Source organism: Rhinopithecus roxellana, chromosome 18 (genome assembly GCF_007565055.1).
Source record: "Rhinopithecus roxellana isolate Shanxi Qingling chromosome 18, ASM756505v1, whole genome shotgun sequence".
NCBI lineage: Eukaryota > Metazoa > Chordata > Mammalia > Primates > Cercopithecidae > Rhinopithecus > Rhinopithecus roxellana.
In genome coordinates, this window is record NC_044566.1 from 94212898 (window position 1) to 94227877 (window position 14980).

General features: G+C 43.3%; 1 protein-coding gene across 17 annotated transcripts in view; it reads left to right on the forward strand.

Annotated features, from left to right (window-relative positions):
* The window catches only part of DOCK9 (dedicator of cytokinesis 9), a 306369-nt gene that overhangs the window by 218805 nt on the left and 72584 nt on the right, over nucleotides 1-14980 (forward strand). For 10 of the 17 annotated variants that reach the window (XM_030922003.1, XM_030922011.1, XM_030922008.1 and 7 more), the window contains exons 28-32: nucleotides 8562-8708; nucleotides 8927-9010; nucleotides 9417-9528; nucleotides 13692-13870; nucleotides 14105-14218. In XM_030922003.1, coding sequence (XP_030777863.1) covers nucleotides 8562-8708; nucleotides 8927-9010; nucleotides 9417-9528; nucleotides 13692-13870; nucleotides 14105-14218 — 636 coding nt within the window. Of the gene's footprint in view, nucleotides 1-8561; nucleotides 8709-8926; nucleotides 9011-9416; nucleotides 9529-9834; nucleotides 9877-13691; nucleotides 13871-14104; nucleotides 14219-14980 lie in introns of all 17 variants that reach the window. The other 7 variants (XM_030922001.1, XM_030922004.1, XM_030922009.1 and 4 more) reach the window with 1 other exon arrangement.

Genomic DNA, 14980 nt, shown 5'->3' on the forward strand with positions numbered 1-14980 from the left:
TCTTTGCCCTCATCACACACTGTTGAGCTGAGAGCTCCTCTGACGTTTTCCTAAAGCCTTCATTCACTGTGTCTCATATCTTAAGAGTAATGAGTTTTGTGTTTGAATTAGTTGTTTTTGCGTCTGTCTTATTTACATCTGAAGCATTTTATGTCCTAATTCCTTGTTTTAGTCTTCTGAATTTATGAATATTCGCCATTCCTATACCATTTGTGATTTCCAAAACTTTGATCTCATCCCCTTAGGGTTTTTAATATTTTTAGGCCACAATTATTAATTTTTTCTGACCTTAATATTTTTTGCTCTTGTTGCCCAGGCTGGCATACTGTGGTGCAATCTGGGCTCACTGCAACCTCCACCTCCTGGGTTCAAGCGTTTCTCCTGCCTTAGCCTCCCAAGTAGCTGAGATTACAGGCATGCGTCACCACGCCCAGCTAATTTTATATTTTTAATAGAGACAGGGTTTCACCATGTTGGCCAGGCTCGTCTCAAACTCCTGACTTCAGGTGATCCACCCACCTTGGCCTCCTAAAGTGCTGGGATTACAAGTGTGAGCCACCGTGCCCAGCCAGGGGAGTCTTTCTTAAAGTGCCATGATGAGGCACACACCAGTGTTGTAGGAGCACCTGGGCCCTGGATTCATAAGAGCCAGATAATGCTTTCAGTGCCGATTAAAGTGTTCTACCCAAGGATATCTACACATGCATATTGTGTATTAAGCTGATGCTTTCAGTGTACAATTTGTGTCCTTCTTGGTGGTAGTTGAGTGAGTCCATTCAATGCATATTTACATGGAGGGACATGGCACAGCGTATGCTTACTTCCAGTGCCGCACTCCTACTGAAGGTGGAAGTGGCCACCTTCTTGTCCCCAACCAACCTAACTCTACATTGTTACATTACTGAGGAAGAGTGTGAATCAGAGCCCCTTGGAACTAGCATCTAAAATAAGTAATTTTCCTACTACAGCAGATGGACCTGCAGAGTATGGATGGATTGTGTATGACTGTGCCAGACTCTAGTTTCATAGGTGACATGTGCTTAGAAGTTACAGGTGACATTTGAGAAAAATGTAAAGCAGACATCATCAAGGTCTGTGGAGGAGTCCTCTCCCCACTCTCTGCCCCTGTGGTCAACAGTTTGTCGGTGTTTCTTTTCCACCATGTATATTTAGCAGCTGTAATTTCAGCAGACTCCTTTTGCATTTCCTTTCCTCCCACACGGAGTGAAGCCCATTGCTGGCATTCCACAGGTATACTGGAAGAAAGGAGATTAGAAAACCTAGCATAGGGTAGGGTGAAGATATGCCCTTAAGTATTGCTTGTTTAACCTCCGACCATTTTCTAGCTTAATTGAACAAGAAAAGAATAAAGTGAAAGAAGGAGGGTATGGCTCGCAGTCTAAATGAACTGTTTGGACTTCCCCTTAACCAAATTTGTAAACACTATACGAATGTGATAGGTAGAATGTTAATATGCATACGTCACCCTCGAGTGTTTTGAACAGTTGTTTGTAATGTCCAAAGCATTGAGAAAAAATGCAAATGGAGTTGAGACTGAACCCTTAACCTTGAAGCTGACCTAGTCATTTGAGAAAGAAGACATTCAGCTTGGAACATTTAAGAGCAGAGTGCAGGAAGGTGTATATGTGAGCTTCAAGAATCATAGATTTAGGTGGGGATACAGGTGGAACTTTACCTGGGCCTTGCAGGATACCACAATCTAGGGATAGGAGAATGAGTACCAGGCAGAGGAAATAGCTCAGGCCCAGGTAAGGCCTCTGGGGCAGAGTTCAGGCTGGATAGATTGAAATTAGAGGGGAAAGATTAAAAAACAAGATGAGCTCAGAAACAAAGATGAGATTATGGGGAGCTGTGCAGCCAAGCAGCAGACGAATTGGTCGAGACCTAGAGAGGCAGAGTAGGTTCCTTAGTAGGAGTGGCAAGATGACAGAGAGTATAAAGATTAGCAGAGTGGCTTGGAAACTTTCATATCAATAAGTCTGCTTATCCCCTGAAGTATAAATAGCATATGGAACAGATTCACCAGACATTTTAAATTTTGACTTATTTTTTTTTTTAGCTCTCTAACTGCAATAATATGAAATGGCATTTTATGGTGATGCTGATGAAGATCTGGCATTGGGGGGATCAGGTGGGACTGGGGATGAGGATGGAGAGCATTATGAATGAGTAAGGGAGATTATTCAGACAGAACCATTCATTCAGCCGTGCAGTGCCACCTCTAAATACCTGCTGAAGAGAAATGAAAGATGTATCCATGTAAAGACCTAAATGCAAATGTCCACAGTAGCTTTATTCATAATAGAATTTGATAGATTCATATCAAAAACTAGAAACAACCCAAATGTCCATCAGCTGGTAAATGTATAGACAAATTGTGGTAACTCCACATAATAGAACACTACTTAGTAATAAAACAGCACAAAGGGGCCGGGCGCGGTGGCTCAAGCCTGTAATCCCAGCACTTTGGGAGGCCGAGACGGGCGGATCACAAGGTCAGGAGATCAAGACCATCCTGGCTAACACGGTGAAACCCCGTCTCTACTAAAAAATGCAAAAAACTAGCCGGGCGAGGTGGCGGGCGCCTGTAGTCCCAGCTAATGTAGTCCCAGCTACTCGGGAGGCTGAGGCAGGAGAATGGCGTAAACCCGGGAGGCGGAGCTTGCGGTGAGCTGAGAACCGGCCACCACACTCCAGCCTGGGCAACAGAGCGAGACTCCGTCTCAAAAAAAAAAAAAACGGCACAAAGTAGTGAGTCATGCAATAGCATGGTTGGATCTCAAAAGCATTCTGTGAACTGAAAGAAGTTAGACCCAAAAGACTACATACCATTTGGGTCCATATCCTGTATATGATGTTATGGAAAAAGGAAAACTACAGAGCACAGAGCAGCCCAGTGGTTGCCCCGGACTGGAGGTGGGGATGGGGACAACAGATGTACTTTCTCTTCTTAACTGTGGTGATAGTTACAGTCGTATTCACTTGTCAAGACTCATCAAACTGTAGACTTTCCAAGTTGGAATTTTATGGTATGTAAATTATACCTCAGTAAACCTAACTGAAACAAAACAGCACAGTAAGGTCAGATTTGAGTGGGGGAAGAAAGGCCACCTAGATATTCAGCGTGAGATCATGGAAGAAGGAGCTTTTGAGAGAGGCAGTAGAGTAGAGGACTTGGTTTACCAGGGAAGATGCAAGGTTATGAGCTCGGCTTGGGATGTGCTTAGGGCTGCGGGTTCAGTGGCTATGACAGAGACCTGAAGTAACAGGGAGTTAAACAGGAAAGTAAAAGTTTATTTCTTTTTACTTGAAAAACCCAAGCTCATAAGAGGCTTCTGTTCCACAGTTATGAGAGGCCTCCCTGTTTGCCCCCTGGAGTGCTGCTCCTCCTTTTGATCTAACTGGGTTCACCACCACATCCATGCTGGAGCCAGTAGGGAGCGGAAGATGCACCTTTCCCTTTAAGGATATGACCCAGAAGTTGCACTGCCACATCACTGCCACTGCTATCGTATTGGCTAGAGTTAGCCATGATGGTACCTAGCTGCAAGGGATGCTGGTAAATGTAGTCTTTACTTTGGGTATCCATGAACCTAGTTAAAAGTTGAGGTTCTATTACCATGAGAGGGAAGAGAGAACAGATACTGGGAAGTCACCAGCCATTGTTCCACAAAGGGCCAAGGCACAGCCAAACACATTTCTATTTGGCAGGTGAAGGTTCAGCCTTGGACAGGGAAGAGAACAGACAGAACTAAAGAAATAGATTTGTGAGTACCAATCTGCTGAAACCATAAGCCTAAGCTTTTCTCTGGGGAAAAGTGTGTGTGTGACCTAATGTTAAGTAGAGAGAGAAGGAAGGAAGCATCTTGGTCCACAGTGGAACTCTAAGTAAGAGAGGTGAGCAAGGCACTGGAGAGGCCTCAAGCCTCCTCCTCAATCATCATGGAGTCCCACATCCCCCAGCAACAAGCCTGCTGCAGCTTCCTTGCCATCCTTAGTCACTGACAGGGAGCAGCCATGTGAGGCATGGAGGCACGGGTGGCCTTGTTACAAATGCAGCTGTAGATTCCACAGCATGGTGGTGGGGCCAGGAGTTAATTATGTTACCTGCAACTGAAGATATGAGGTGCCATTCTCATTGTGTCAGCAAGGCAGAGTGAGGTAAACATGCTGATCTTTGGGAATGAAAATGATGAGGAAGTAGGGAGAATGGAGTTTGTAGACTAGGTGCAATGGCTCACATCTGTAATCCCAGCACTTGGGAGGCCCAGCTGAGAGAATTGCTTGAGCCCAGGAGTTCAAGACCAGCCTGAGCAACATAGTGAGACCTCACCTCTGCAAAAGGTGAACAAAATTAGCTGGGCATGGTGACACGCCTGTTACCCAGCTGCTCAGGAGACTGAGGTGAGAGGCTCGCTTGAACCCAGGAGGATGAGGCTACAGTAAGCTGTGATTGTGCCACTGCACTCCAGCCTGGGTGACAGACTGAGACCTTGTCTCAAAAACAAAACAGAACAAAAAAGCACAAAAAACAAAACAAAACAAAAACAAGTTGTAGAAGAAAATGAGAGAAAGAGGAAATAACATAGGGATCTTGATAAAGGGGAGTAACCAGAATGCAGGGAAATGTCATTGGTAAATTTCTTCTCAGCCCTATTACTTTTGTTGTTTGCTAAGCCACAAAGAGGAAGTTTCTTAATTAAAAGTCTTATTTACCTTGGAAAGCAGTAAAATAGCCCATAGAGGAGAGGCCTCTGAACCACACCAGAGAGTGGAAGAACACGGTGCAGAACAAAGAAGTGAACATTTGAAGATTATTCCGAAGTCCTCACCCATGAAGCAATGATTGGGCAGCACAGCTGTGGGAGAGCAGATGACCTGTAGGGCAGGGAGTAGCCCATCCTGGGTGTCTGCGAAGGTCTGGCTGTTAACCGCAGCGTCCATGGGGGCCTCCACAGCCAGGCTGGGTGTGGGTCTTCAGAGAGATCCTGTTCAGTCAAGGAGCCAGTTGGTAGGCACTGAGCAGCCAGTGGGCAGCACAGAAGTGTGGCTCGCAGAGGATGGGGGCACGGCTCCCAGCATGTGGCTGGAGAGGCTGATCTTGTGAGGACATGTGCTGGGCAGGCTGACCCCACACAGGCAGCACCTGTCAGGTGGTGCCAGGACGGAAAGAGACGCTGCGGTGCAGCACAGCGCACGGCAAGAGATCCTCCAGCAGGACATGGCAGGGAGCTGGGGTTGGTTTGGCTGAGAAGTCCCTTAGTGTCTCAGTATCCTCTTCTCCAAGCCCCTATCAGGTACTCACTACCTGAGCATCATCTTAGATTTTCCTCTTCTATTTCAGTTTGCAGTAATCTCCATAAAAACATTCTATTGCTTAGGTCTTTAGAAATGTGTATCACACCTCGTAAAAAGGCTTTAGTCTGTTTTATTGCCAATTAGGACTCTTCACAACAGCTATTTGCCTCTGCAGGGAGAACTTCATTTCAGCCTTCAAAGGCATGAGTTGTCATTGCCTAGTCACTGAACAACACTAATGATGGGTTGGTATGTAAATTATCCATCATTCTTCTCCATGTATTCTTTCTTTTTAATACAAACATTTTACTATATTTTCTAATAAGTGCAGAAGGAGAGGGATTGGCCTCCCCACTTGCCAGTGTTCTACTGCCCTTGCTTGATACATACCCACCCTCACATTTTTACCTTATAGTGTTTTTAAAGCTGTTCCCAGATATTTTCTCACTCCATCTTAGACACTTTAGCATGTCATCTCTAACAGATAAGCCTGTTAAAAAGCTATAACCACCAACATTATCACACCACACAAAATTAGCAAAACTTCTTTATTATCGTCTAGCATCCAGTCTATATTCAGTTTTCCCCAGGTGTCTCGAAAATGTCTTTCTATAGTTGGGTTTGTCTGCTTCCGGATCTAAACAAAGTTCACACATTGCATTTAGTTGCCGTGTTTCTGAAGTTTCTTTGATTCTTAAACTGTTCTCTTTTCATCTGTTTGGACTTTTTTTTTTTTTGGCAACATATTTGTTGAAGAAGTGGGTCATGTGTCCAGCAGAATGTCCCACAGTTTAGATTTGGCAGATGGTAGCCTCACCGTGTTACATACATGGTTCTCTGTCCCCTGTGTCCCCTGTGAACTTGTGGTTGGATCTAGAGACTTAATTTGATTCAGGTTTGATTTTTTTTTTCTGGCAAGAATACCTCATAGCTGTTACTATTACATCACATCAGGAGGCATATACGCCCAGCTGTTCTAATTTTAGTTATAATAATGTTGATTAATAGGTTTACATGGTGCCCACTCAACCTGTCCATGATAGAGTTCTCCACCTGCTTTTCCTGGTTTTAGCAGCCATTGATTCAGCCCCATTGTGAAGGCCTCAAGCATTTCTTGGGATACCTCTTTTTCAGGAGCAGCCAGCTTGGGTAGCTAGCAGTCATGCCTGGGGTTAGAGTTGGCCTTGCCTGCAGTCTTGGAAATTGGTCGTCTATTGATGCTGTCATCTCAGGGTATAGAGTTATTGGTCGCACATATGCAACCAAATCCCTTTGGAATTTCACATTTTGCCATTCTGTTTTTTAAAGTTGGTGAACTTCACATTTTTATTACTGATCCTTTCCTCACTGGATTCTTGACGCTATGTAAGTTTATAAACATTTCCTCGTTATTGGTTTGAGAATTGAAATTGTTATAAAGCTGGTATTTCAAATATTCCTAATAGGTTCTGGCATTTAATGCATAAGATAATCCCTGCTGTCATGTCAGAAATGTCTAGGTTCCAGTTCCCAGTTTTAGAAAATACTGTTTGTTTGATATTGGGACATTGGTTTGGTGCTCTAAAACAGGCCATAATAATAGTGGTTTAAATTTGACAGAAGGTTCATTTCTCTCTTGGACAATCATGAGCTGGTAGGCAGTTTGGAGAGCAGGGCAGTTAGTTCCCCAAGGTCGTTCAGTGACTCAAGCTCCTCCGATCCAGTTATCCAGCCTGCGATGTTAACCTCATCCACATGGCTGAGAAGCTGGCTCACTGCCACAGTGCAGTCCAGGCAGTGGCACAGGAAGGAACAAGGGAGGCCAGCGGCATCTTTTAGGAGCATGGCCTGAACGAGGCACGCACCCCTTCCATTATTTGGTCATGTGGCTCATACCTAGTGGTAAGTTAGACTGGAAAATGTAGTCTGGCTGGGCAGCCGTGTGCCCCTGTAAAACTGTTACTGTTCTGTTACTAAAAGGGGGAAGACAAGAACTGTTATATTAAAGATCAATTAGTACTTTTTAGTGAGCTCTCTAAGCCTGTTTTCCGGTCTGTAAAATGGGGATGAAAATACCCCCTCTTGCAACTGTTAGAATTAAATGCGTGAATGGATCAATGTAATGGAGCATCCTTCCTACTTCAGGCTCTCATTAAATTATTCTATTTATAGACACGGGGGAGTACGGCTTCATGTAACAGAAAGTGCCCAAGTTTTGGATTCCATGGTAGACCTGGGTCTGAATCGTTGTTGTTAGTTGTGTGACTAAGGACACATGTACCTAACCTCTCTGACCCCTTTAACAAATGAGAATTAAACTTATAGGGGTATTACAAGAATTGAATGAAAAATTTCATACAAATATGTAGTACAGTGTCTGACATGTAGAAGATATATGTAAGTGTTAGCTAATTGCTAAGTAATCTGATTAATTTTGTAGGTCCCTGTTGGGGAAAGATTACTGTGTAAAGTTGATTGTAAGAAGACTGCTGCCAAGCAGTTTAAACTAATCATGCACAGTCATCAAAATGTGTATTTTCAGTTTGAATATTTGGAGCCTAAATGTAAGCCAGTGCTTTCTAAAGAGATCTCTGAGAGGTACAGGCACCAGAATCATCAAAGATGCTCAGTAAAAATGCAGGTTCCTGCCCCTTCTCCCTGCACCCCCTGCCAGGCTCCTGACTCAGAATCTTTGGGAATGGATGCAGAATCTCCATCTTTTTACAAACATTTTTTAGGTGATCTTTATTACACTGAAGTTTGAGGTTCCAGTTTTAATCCACAGCACTTATTTGAAGTATTTGAACACTTGTACGGTACTTTGAAAGAAGGAGCGTTAATTCATTTTTTCTAATTTCAGATAAACAAGACTAGAACTCTGAGGTTTTATGAGGTTTTTTGAGACTGGGCCTTGCTTTGTCACCCTGGCTGAAGTGCAGTGGCTGATCCTGGTTCACTGCAGCCTCAGACTGCTGGGCTCCAGCAATCCTACCACCTCAGCCTCCTGAGTAACTGGGACTACAGATGCACACCACCACACCCACCTAATTTTTGTACAGATGGAGTCTTGCTGTGTTGCCTGGGCTGGTCTTAAATCCCTGGGCTAAAGTGATCCTCCCATCTTGGCTTCCCAAAGTGCTGGGGTTACAAGTGTGAGCCACCACACCCAGCAAGAAACTCTGGACTCAGGGATGAGATTTTTTTTTCCTCCCAAATGATTGCAACTTAATAAATAATAAATGTTTGCTCTGAATTCTTTTTAGTTGCTGCGAAACCAGAGATTTCCTGCATCCTATCATCATGCAGTGGAAACTGTTGTAAATATGCTGATGCCACACATCACTCAGAAGTTTCGAGATAATCCAGAGGCATCTAAGAACGCAAATCATAGCCTTGCTGTCTTCATCAAGGTGGGGACGTGCAGGGAAGAGGATGTCAGTTATGGGACAAAGATGCACTTTTTACGAGCTGTCTAGCAGACTGACTAGAATAGAGTAGGTGCTCTGGCAGTGTTGATGGCATGTTTTTTGTGTCAGTGGAAAAACTTATTAGCAATAAATGCTGCTTTGAATCCAAATTTCTGAAATGTTTGGACCTGAAATACCTTTTTGCTTGTTTTCCTCCACAGAGATGTTTCACCTTCATGGACAGGGGCTTTGTCTTCAAGCAGATCAACAACTACATTAGCTGCTTTGCTCCTGGAGACCCAAAGGTAATGTGGGGGTTGTTACTGGTAACAGAAGTCACCATGTAGCTTTCTCTGGTGGAATTACCTTTTTCCTTTATTTTTTTAAAAAGCTCTGCCTTACTAATTTTTTTATTGTATTGAGCCTGTGTCTGTAATTATAAGCTACCTGAAATCCTTCATTGAAGTGGGAGGAGCATAAATAATAAATGCCCTAAAAACCAGTTGAAGACATTGTTTAATGAAATGTGTCCTTAGTTTTCAAATCATTCCCTTCAGCCATCCTGAAATCTGTACAATGCAATAGAATATGCAGTTCTAAGAAGGTCAAGAGGCTAATGACTATTTCTGACATACTATTGCTAATAGATTTTTTAGAATCCTGTGTAAAATATCCAGCTGGGTATTTATGACTAAACACTTCTTCCTGCAGACCCTCTTTGAATACAAGTTTGAATTTCTCCGTGTAGTGTGCAACCATGAACATTATATTCCATTGAACTTACCAATGCCATTTGGAAAAGGCAGGATTCAAAGATACCAAGGTAATCTATCTTTATATCCATTAACCTTTTCACAAAGAGAGACATTTATTTTCAATAAGAAAAGATAATTGATTCAAACATGATATTTGAATTTTCTGATTTTTTTATTAATTTTTTTCTCATGAAATTTCTATTTCAAAAAATATTGATAAAATATGAGAACTTTTCAGCAAACGTATCAGACTATAGATCATGCTAGTATGGCTATTTCATTGAAAAATCCCTTTGCTTAAAGAAAAGAAATCTATTTCAGTTGCTATAGCTTATTTTTATTTGTTTCACTTTTCCTTTTTTCTTATGAATTAGCTTTTCTTTCACCAACTGTGGAGTCAAATGACACTCCTGTAGGTAGGTGTGGGGTGTGACGCGTGCTTTCTTGCATTTTCCTCCTCTAAAAAATAAAGAATGCAAGTGATGGCTGAACTGCTTCCATATGCTGTTCTGTTAAGCATTTCCTATATAATTTGATTAATTTTTAAGCTGACCATAAATTAGTGATTTTTTCACTGGAGCTAAGACATTGCTGTAACATCCCAGGGAGGCATCTGGTTTTTTGCTCCTGAAGTCACTGGGTACTCTAGGATGTTTCTTTAAGAAGTAAAACAAACATCCCTGCTTCACCCCCAAAATCCATTGTTCTATTTTCATAGCCCTTGTCCATAGTGGTGGCAGTAATCAAAATCACAAGCAATGTGGCTTTTTTACATGCTTTTCATGTTTGTATGTTGAGTCTTTATTAATGTCCTGTATTATCTTTAAGTTTGAAGAGAGTTGAGCTCATAGAAATGTCTTTGTCTTCACTGAGTAAATCAAATTGAACAAATTAGTCTGTCAGGTCTGTCAAGCAATATTTATTGAGCTTAGTTCCTTGTATGTGCTCAGGTATTTTGTGCTAAAGGAGAGAAAAAGTGGAAGGATGCCACCAAACTGCTAATGGCACCTGAATTAACTGCTTCTGAATTCCGAGAGAAACACACTAAGGCCTTCATTCAGAGACAAACAACTTTCCCCCAAACAGACTGGTACTGCCTTTTAAGGATCAGGCAGGGGGACTGTGGTCCTGGAGCTGGCATTCATGCATTCAACAAATATTTGCCCCGCACCAACTGTGTCCAGCTTCAGAATAAGTTATGTACAACCTGGATGATAATCCCTGGCTATTCTACATACACAAAATATATAGAATGTCAGACACTGATACATCCTAAGGAGAACAAACAAAGCAAGGAAAGGAGATATGAAAAGGGGTGACATTTGAGACAGAGTGGCCAGATAACAGTTGGAAGAAGGTGAGGGGTGAGCCAAGTGCCCACATATCTGGGGGAGAGTTTTTCTGGGCTAAGAGAACAGATAGGTATTCAGTGTCCCCTGATCTAACCCTGGCCTCCCACCTCTGTGGTCTCACACCCCCTCATTCTGCACATTCTAGGCATCCCTGCCAACTCCCAGCTCCTCAGACACATCATGCCACCCTCCACCTCAAATAGCCCCTCCCTGGGGAATCCTCATTTTCCTCCCCAAGCCAGCCACTGCATACCTCCTGCATGGGGCCTCCCAGGGTCTCCTCAGCCTCTTCCAGTTCCCCCACTGGAATTAACCATTCTCTCCTGCCCTGCGCCCCCAACCTCACCACAGCCGCAGCCAGTCTCCTGTACCTGGGGACTCTCCTTCCCTCCACCTGGTACAGAGCCCAGGGAGCTCTTTTTGCCCAGTGGCTGTGCAGTGAATGTGTGCTGATGCCCGTCTCCCTATGACCCGGCAGGGCAGCACAAGCTCTTATAGACTTCTAGGGTATTTGGTAGCAAGACAGCCTTCGCTCAGTTTTGGGGGACATGTGTGGGTAATTTGCCTTACTATACTGATAGGAATAAATGTTTTTTAGAATTTTCATTTTCTTTCTTCTCACTTACCTGCCACCCCCACCTTCACCTCCTTTCTTGTGTTAGTCCATTTGTGTTGCTCTAAAGGAATACCTGAGACTGGGTAATTTATAAAGAAAAGAGGGCCAGTGCAGTGGCTCGCACTTATAATCCCAGCACTTTGGGAGGCTGAGCTGGGAGCATCACTTGAGCCTAGGAGTTCAAGATCATCCTGGGAAACATAATGAAACCCTGTCTCTACAAAAAAAAAAAAAAAAAAAAACGAAAACAAAAATTAGCCTGGCGTGTTGGCACACACCTGTAGTCTCAGCTACATGGGAGGCTGACGTGGGAGGATGACTTAGGACCAGAAGGCAGAGATTGCAGTGAAATCTGCAATCTAGGCAGATTATGCCATGGCACTCCAGCCTGCACAACAGAGCAAGACCCTCTCTCAAAAAAAATAAGAAAAGAGGTTTATTTTGGCTCACAGTTTTGCAGTCTGTACAAGAAGCATGATGCCAACATTGGCTTCTGGTGAGACCTCAGGAAGTTTCCAATCATGGTGGAGGGCAAGCGGGGAGCCAGCATGTCACATGGTGAGAGAGGGAGCAAAAGAGATGGGGAGTGAGGTGCTACACTCTTGTAAACAGATCTCTCATGAACTCAGAGCGAGAACTCCCTCATTATGGCAAGGAGGACACCAAGCCATTCATGAGGGATTTGCCCGCATGACCCAAACACCTCCCACCAGGCCCCACCTCCAACAATGGGTATCAAATTTCAGCATGAGATTCAGAGGGGACACACATCCAGACCATGTAATTTCTCATGCACATTCATACACACAGATGTGTGAGCACACACACAGTTAAACCCATAAGTAGTTTCTTCTAAGAGATTTATGTGAACTCAAGCTATGACTTATAGTTTGGATAAACTAGGTGAAATAATCATAAACAATGAACATAATTAATCTAGAAAATGACTGCTCCCCCCCTTCTACTAAAGGGTTTCGTAGAACTTGTGTCCGTATTTTGGGTAGATTTAGTTAGTAGCTATCTGATACGGGATGAAAGGCAAAGGGAGAGATCTATAGACTTTCCTTTAATAATGGAGTCAGTCTGACAATTCACAAGCCTAGCTTCAGCTTCCTGAAATGTGTATTTCATCTTCAGAGTGATGTTCAGCTGTTTTTATGTACCCTTCCAGAGTAGAGTTCATGTTTGCTCCTATCTAGTTTCCAGAAGAGCTCTCAATTTTGTCATTTAGCTTGCTGGTGATTTACCAGTTTGGTTTGATGCTTTCTCCATTTTAATTTTAGCTTATATTAAATTTATATTTGTTTTCAGAGGTGGAGAAATATTAGGAGAATATCTTAGGAAATACTGCGTTAAATAAGTTCTTCATTCAGAGATAGCAGAATAAGTAGGTTATGTATTAATTTGTTTATTTTAAATACATTGGGTTTTAATGGAATATATAGGCATTAATGACCAGGAAAGGAATATATGAACTCATATAGTAAATAACATTTTTTTTTTTTTTTTTTTTTTTTTTTTTTTTTTTTTTGAGACGGAGTCTTGCTGTGTCGCCCAGGCTGGAGTGCAGTGGCCGGATCTCAGCTCACTGCAAGCTCCGCCTCCCAGGTTCACGCCATTCTCCTGCCTCAGCCTCCCGAGTAGCTGGGACTACAGGCGCCCGCCACCTCGCCCGGCTAGTTTTCTGTATTTTTAGTAGAGACGGGGTTTCACGGTGTTAGCCAGGAGGGTCTCGATCTCCTGACCTCGTGATCCGCCCGTCTCGGCCTCCCAAAGTGCTGGGATTACAGGCTTGAGCCACCGCGCCCGGCCAGTAAATAATTTAATAAGCCATGTATGTTTATTATTTAATTACATGTTTGTTATGCACAAACTGCTCTTATACAATTCTGTTAGCTAGTATAACGTTTTTAACTTTGTCGCTAACAAAGTTATATTTTTAATGTAACATATGCTGTGCTCTAGTCTAAAAATTGGTACTTAAACTGTTCACTAATTTAATTATGTAGGATGCAATATGTTCCAAAATCCAGTGCACTTAATTGTATTTAAATTTGGTTTTCATTTAAGATTCTCATGTGCTAAGAAGTAGAGCAGCCTTGTAGAATTGATCCTTTCTCATTTGAAGCCAAGTCTAATCATCTCTTGACACCCAGGGTGGACTGATTGCAGAGGATGGGTCTTAGTTTTTTGTTTTTTTTTTTTTTTTATTCAAAGAGCATTGCATCTTTCCTACCTCAAGTAGTTTCTATCCTCATTTCAGACCTCCAGCTTGACTACTCATTAACAGATGAGTTCTGCAGAAACCACTTCTTGGTGGGACTGTTACTGAGGGAGGTGGGGACAGCCCTCCAGGAGTTCCGGGAGGTCCGTCTGATCGCCATCAGTGTGCTCAAGAACCTGCTGATAAAGCATTCTTTTGATGACAGATATGCTTCAAGGGTGAGTGGTCCTCAATGGAAGGAATGTGTATTGATAATGTCCTTTATTTTAAGTGGTGTAAAGAAAGTAATCAATTAGAAAATTCATGGTAACAGCACTAAAACTTTGCTCTGTTTTGGGACTAAAATCAAATATCTGTCTTTATAGGAAAGATCCAAATAAAGGAGATGGTCAGTGACAACTTAGTTCAGTTCTCAGAATCCTGGGTCAAACTTACCATGTGTGTCTTTTCAGAGTCATCAGGCAAGGATAGCCACCCTCTACCTGCCTCTGTTTGGTCTGCTGATTGAAAACGTCCAGCGGATCAATGTGAGGGATGTGTCACCTTTCCCCGTGAATGCCGGCATGGTACGTAAGTGTGGTCACGTCAATTCAGCCTGTATTGGGTCCCAGGACAAAGCGCCATAAGCTGGGTGGCCTAGAGCAGCAGCAGTTTATGCTCTCCCAGTCAGGAGGCCAGAAGTCCAAAATCAAGGTGTCAGTGGGGTCGGTTCTTACCGGAGGCTCCTGGGGCGGAGTCTGGGCCGTGCTTCTCTCACAGCTGCTGACGCTGCAGGCAATCCTGGGTGCTCTCTGGCTTGTGGTGGCATCGCACCAGTCTCTGCCTCTACCCTCACTTGGTGTCCCTTCTCCATGGTGTTTATCTGTGCCTCTGTGTCCCTCTCCTCTTCTTTCTTTTCCAAGATAGAGTCTTGCTCTGTTGCCCAGACTGGAGTGCCGTGGCACAATCTCGGCTCACTGCAACCTCCACCTCCCTGAGTTTAAGCAATTCTCCTGCCTGAGTTTCCCAAGTAGCTGGGACCACAGGCACCCACCACCACATCCAGATAGTTTTTTTGTATTTTTAGTAGAGAGAGGGTTTCACCATGTTGGCCAGACTGGTCTTGAACTCCTGACCTCTCAATCTGCCCACTTTGGCCTCCCAAAGTGCCGAGATTACAGGCGTGAGCCGCCGCACCTGGCCCCGTCTCCTCTTATAAGGACACTAGTGATTGGGTTTAGGGTCCACCCAGTATGACCTCATCTTAACTTACATCTTAGATATAGAATGGAAAGATCCTATTTCCAAATAAGGGTACATTCTGAAGTCCAGGTAGACATGAATTTGTT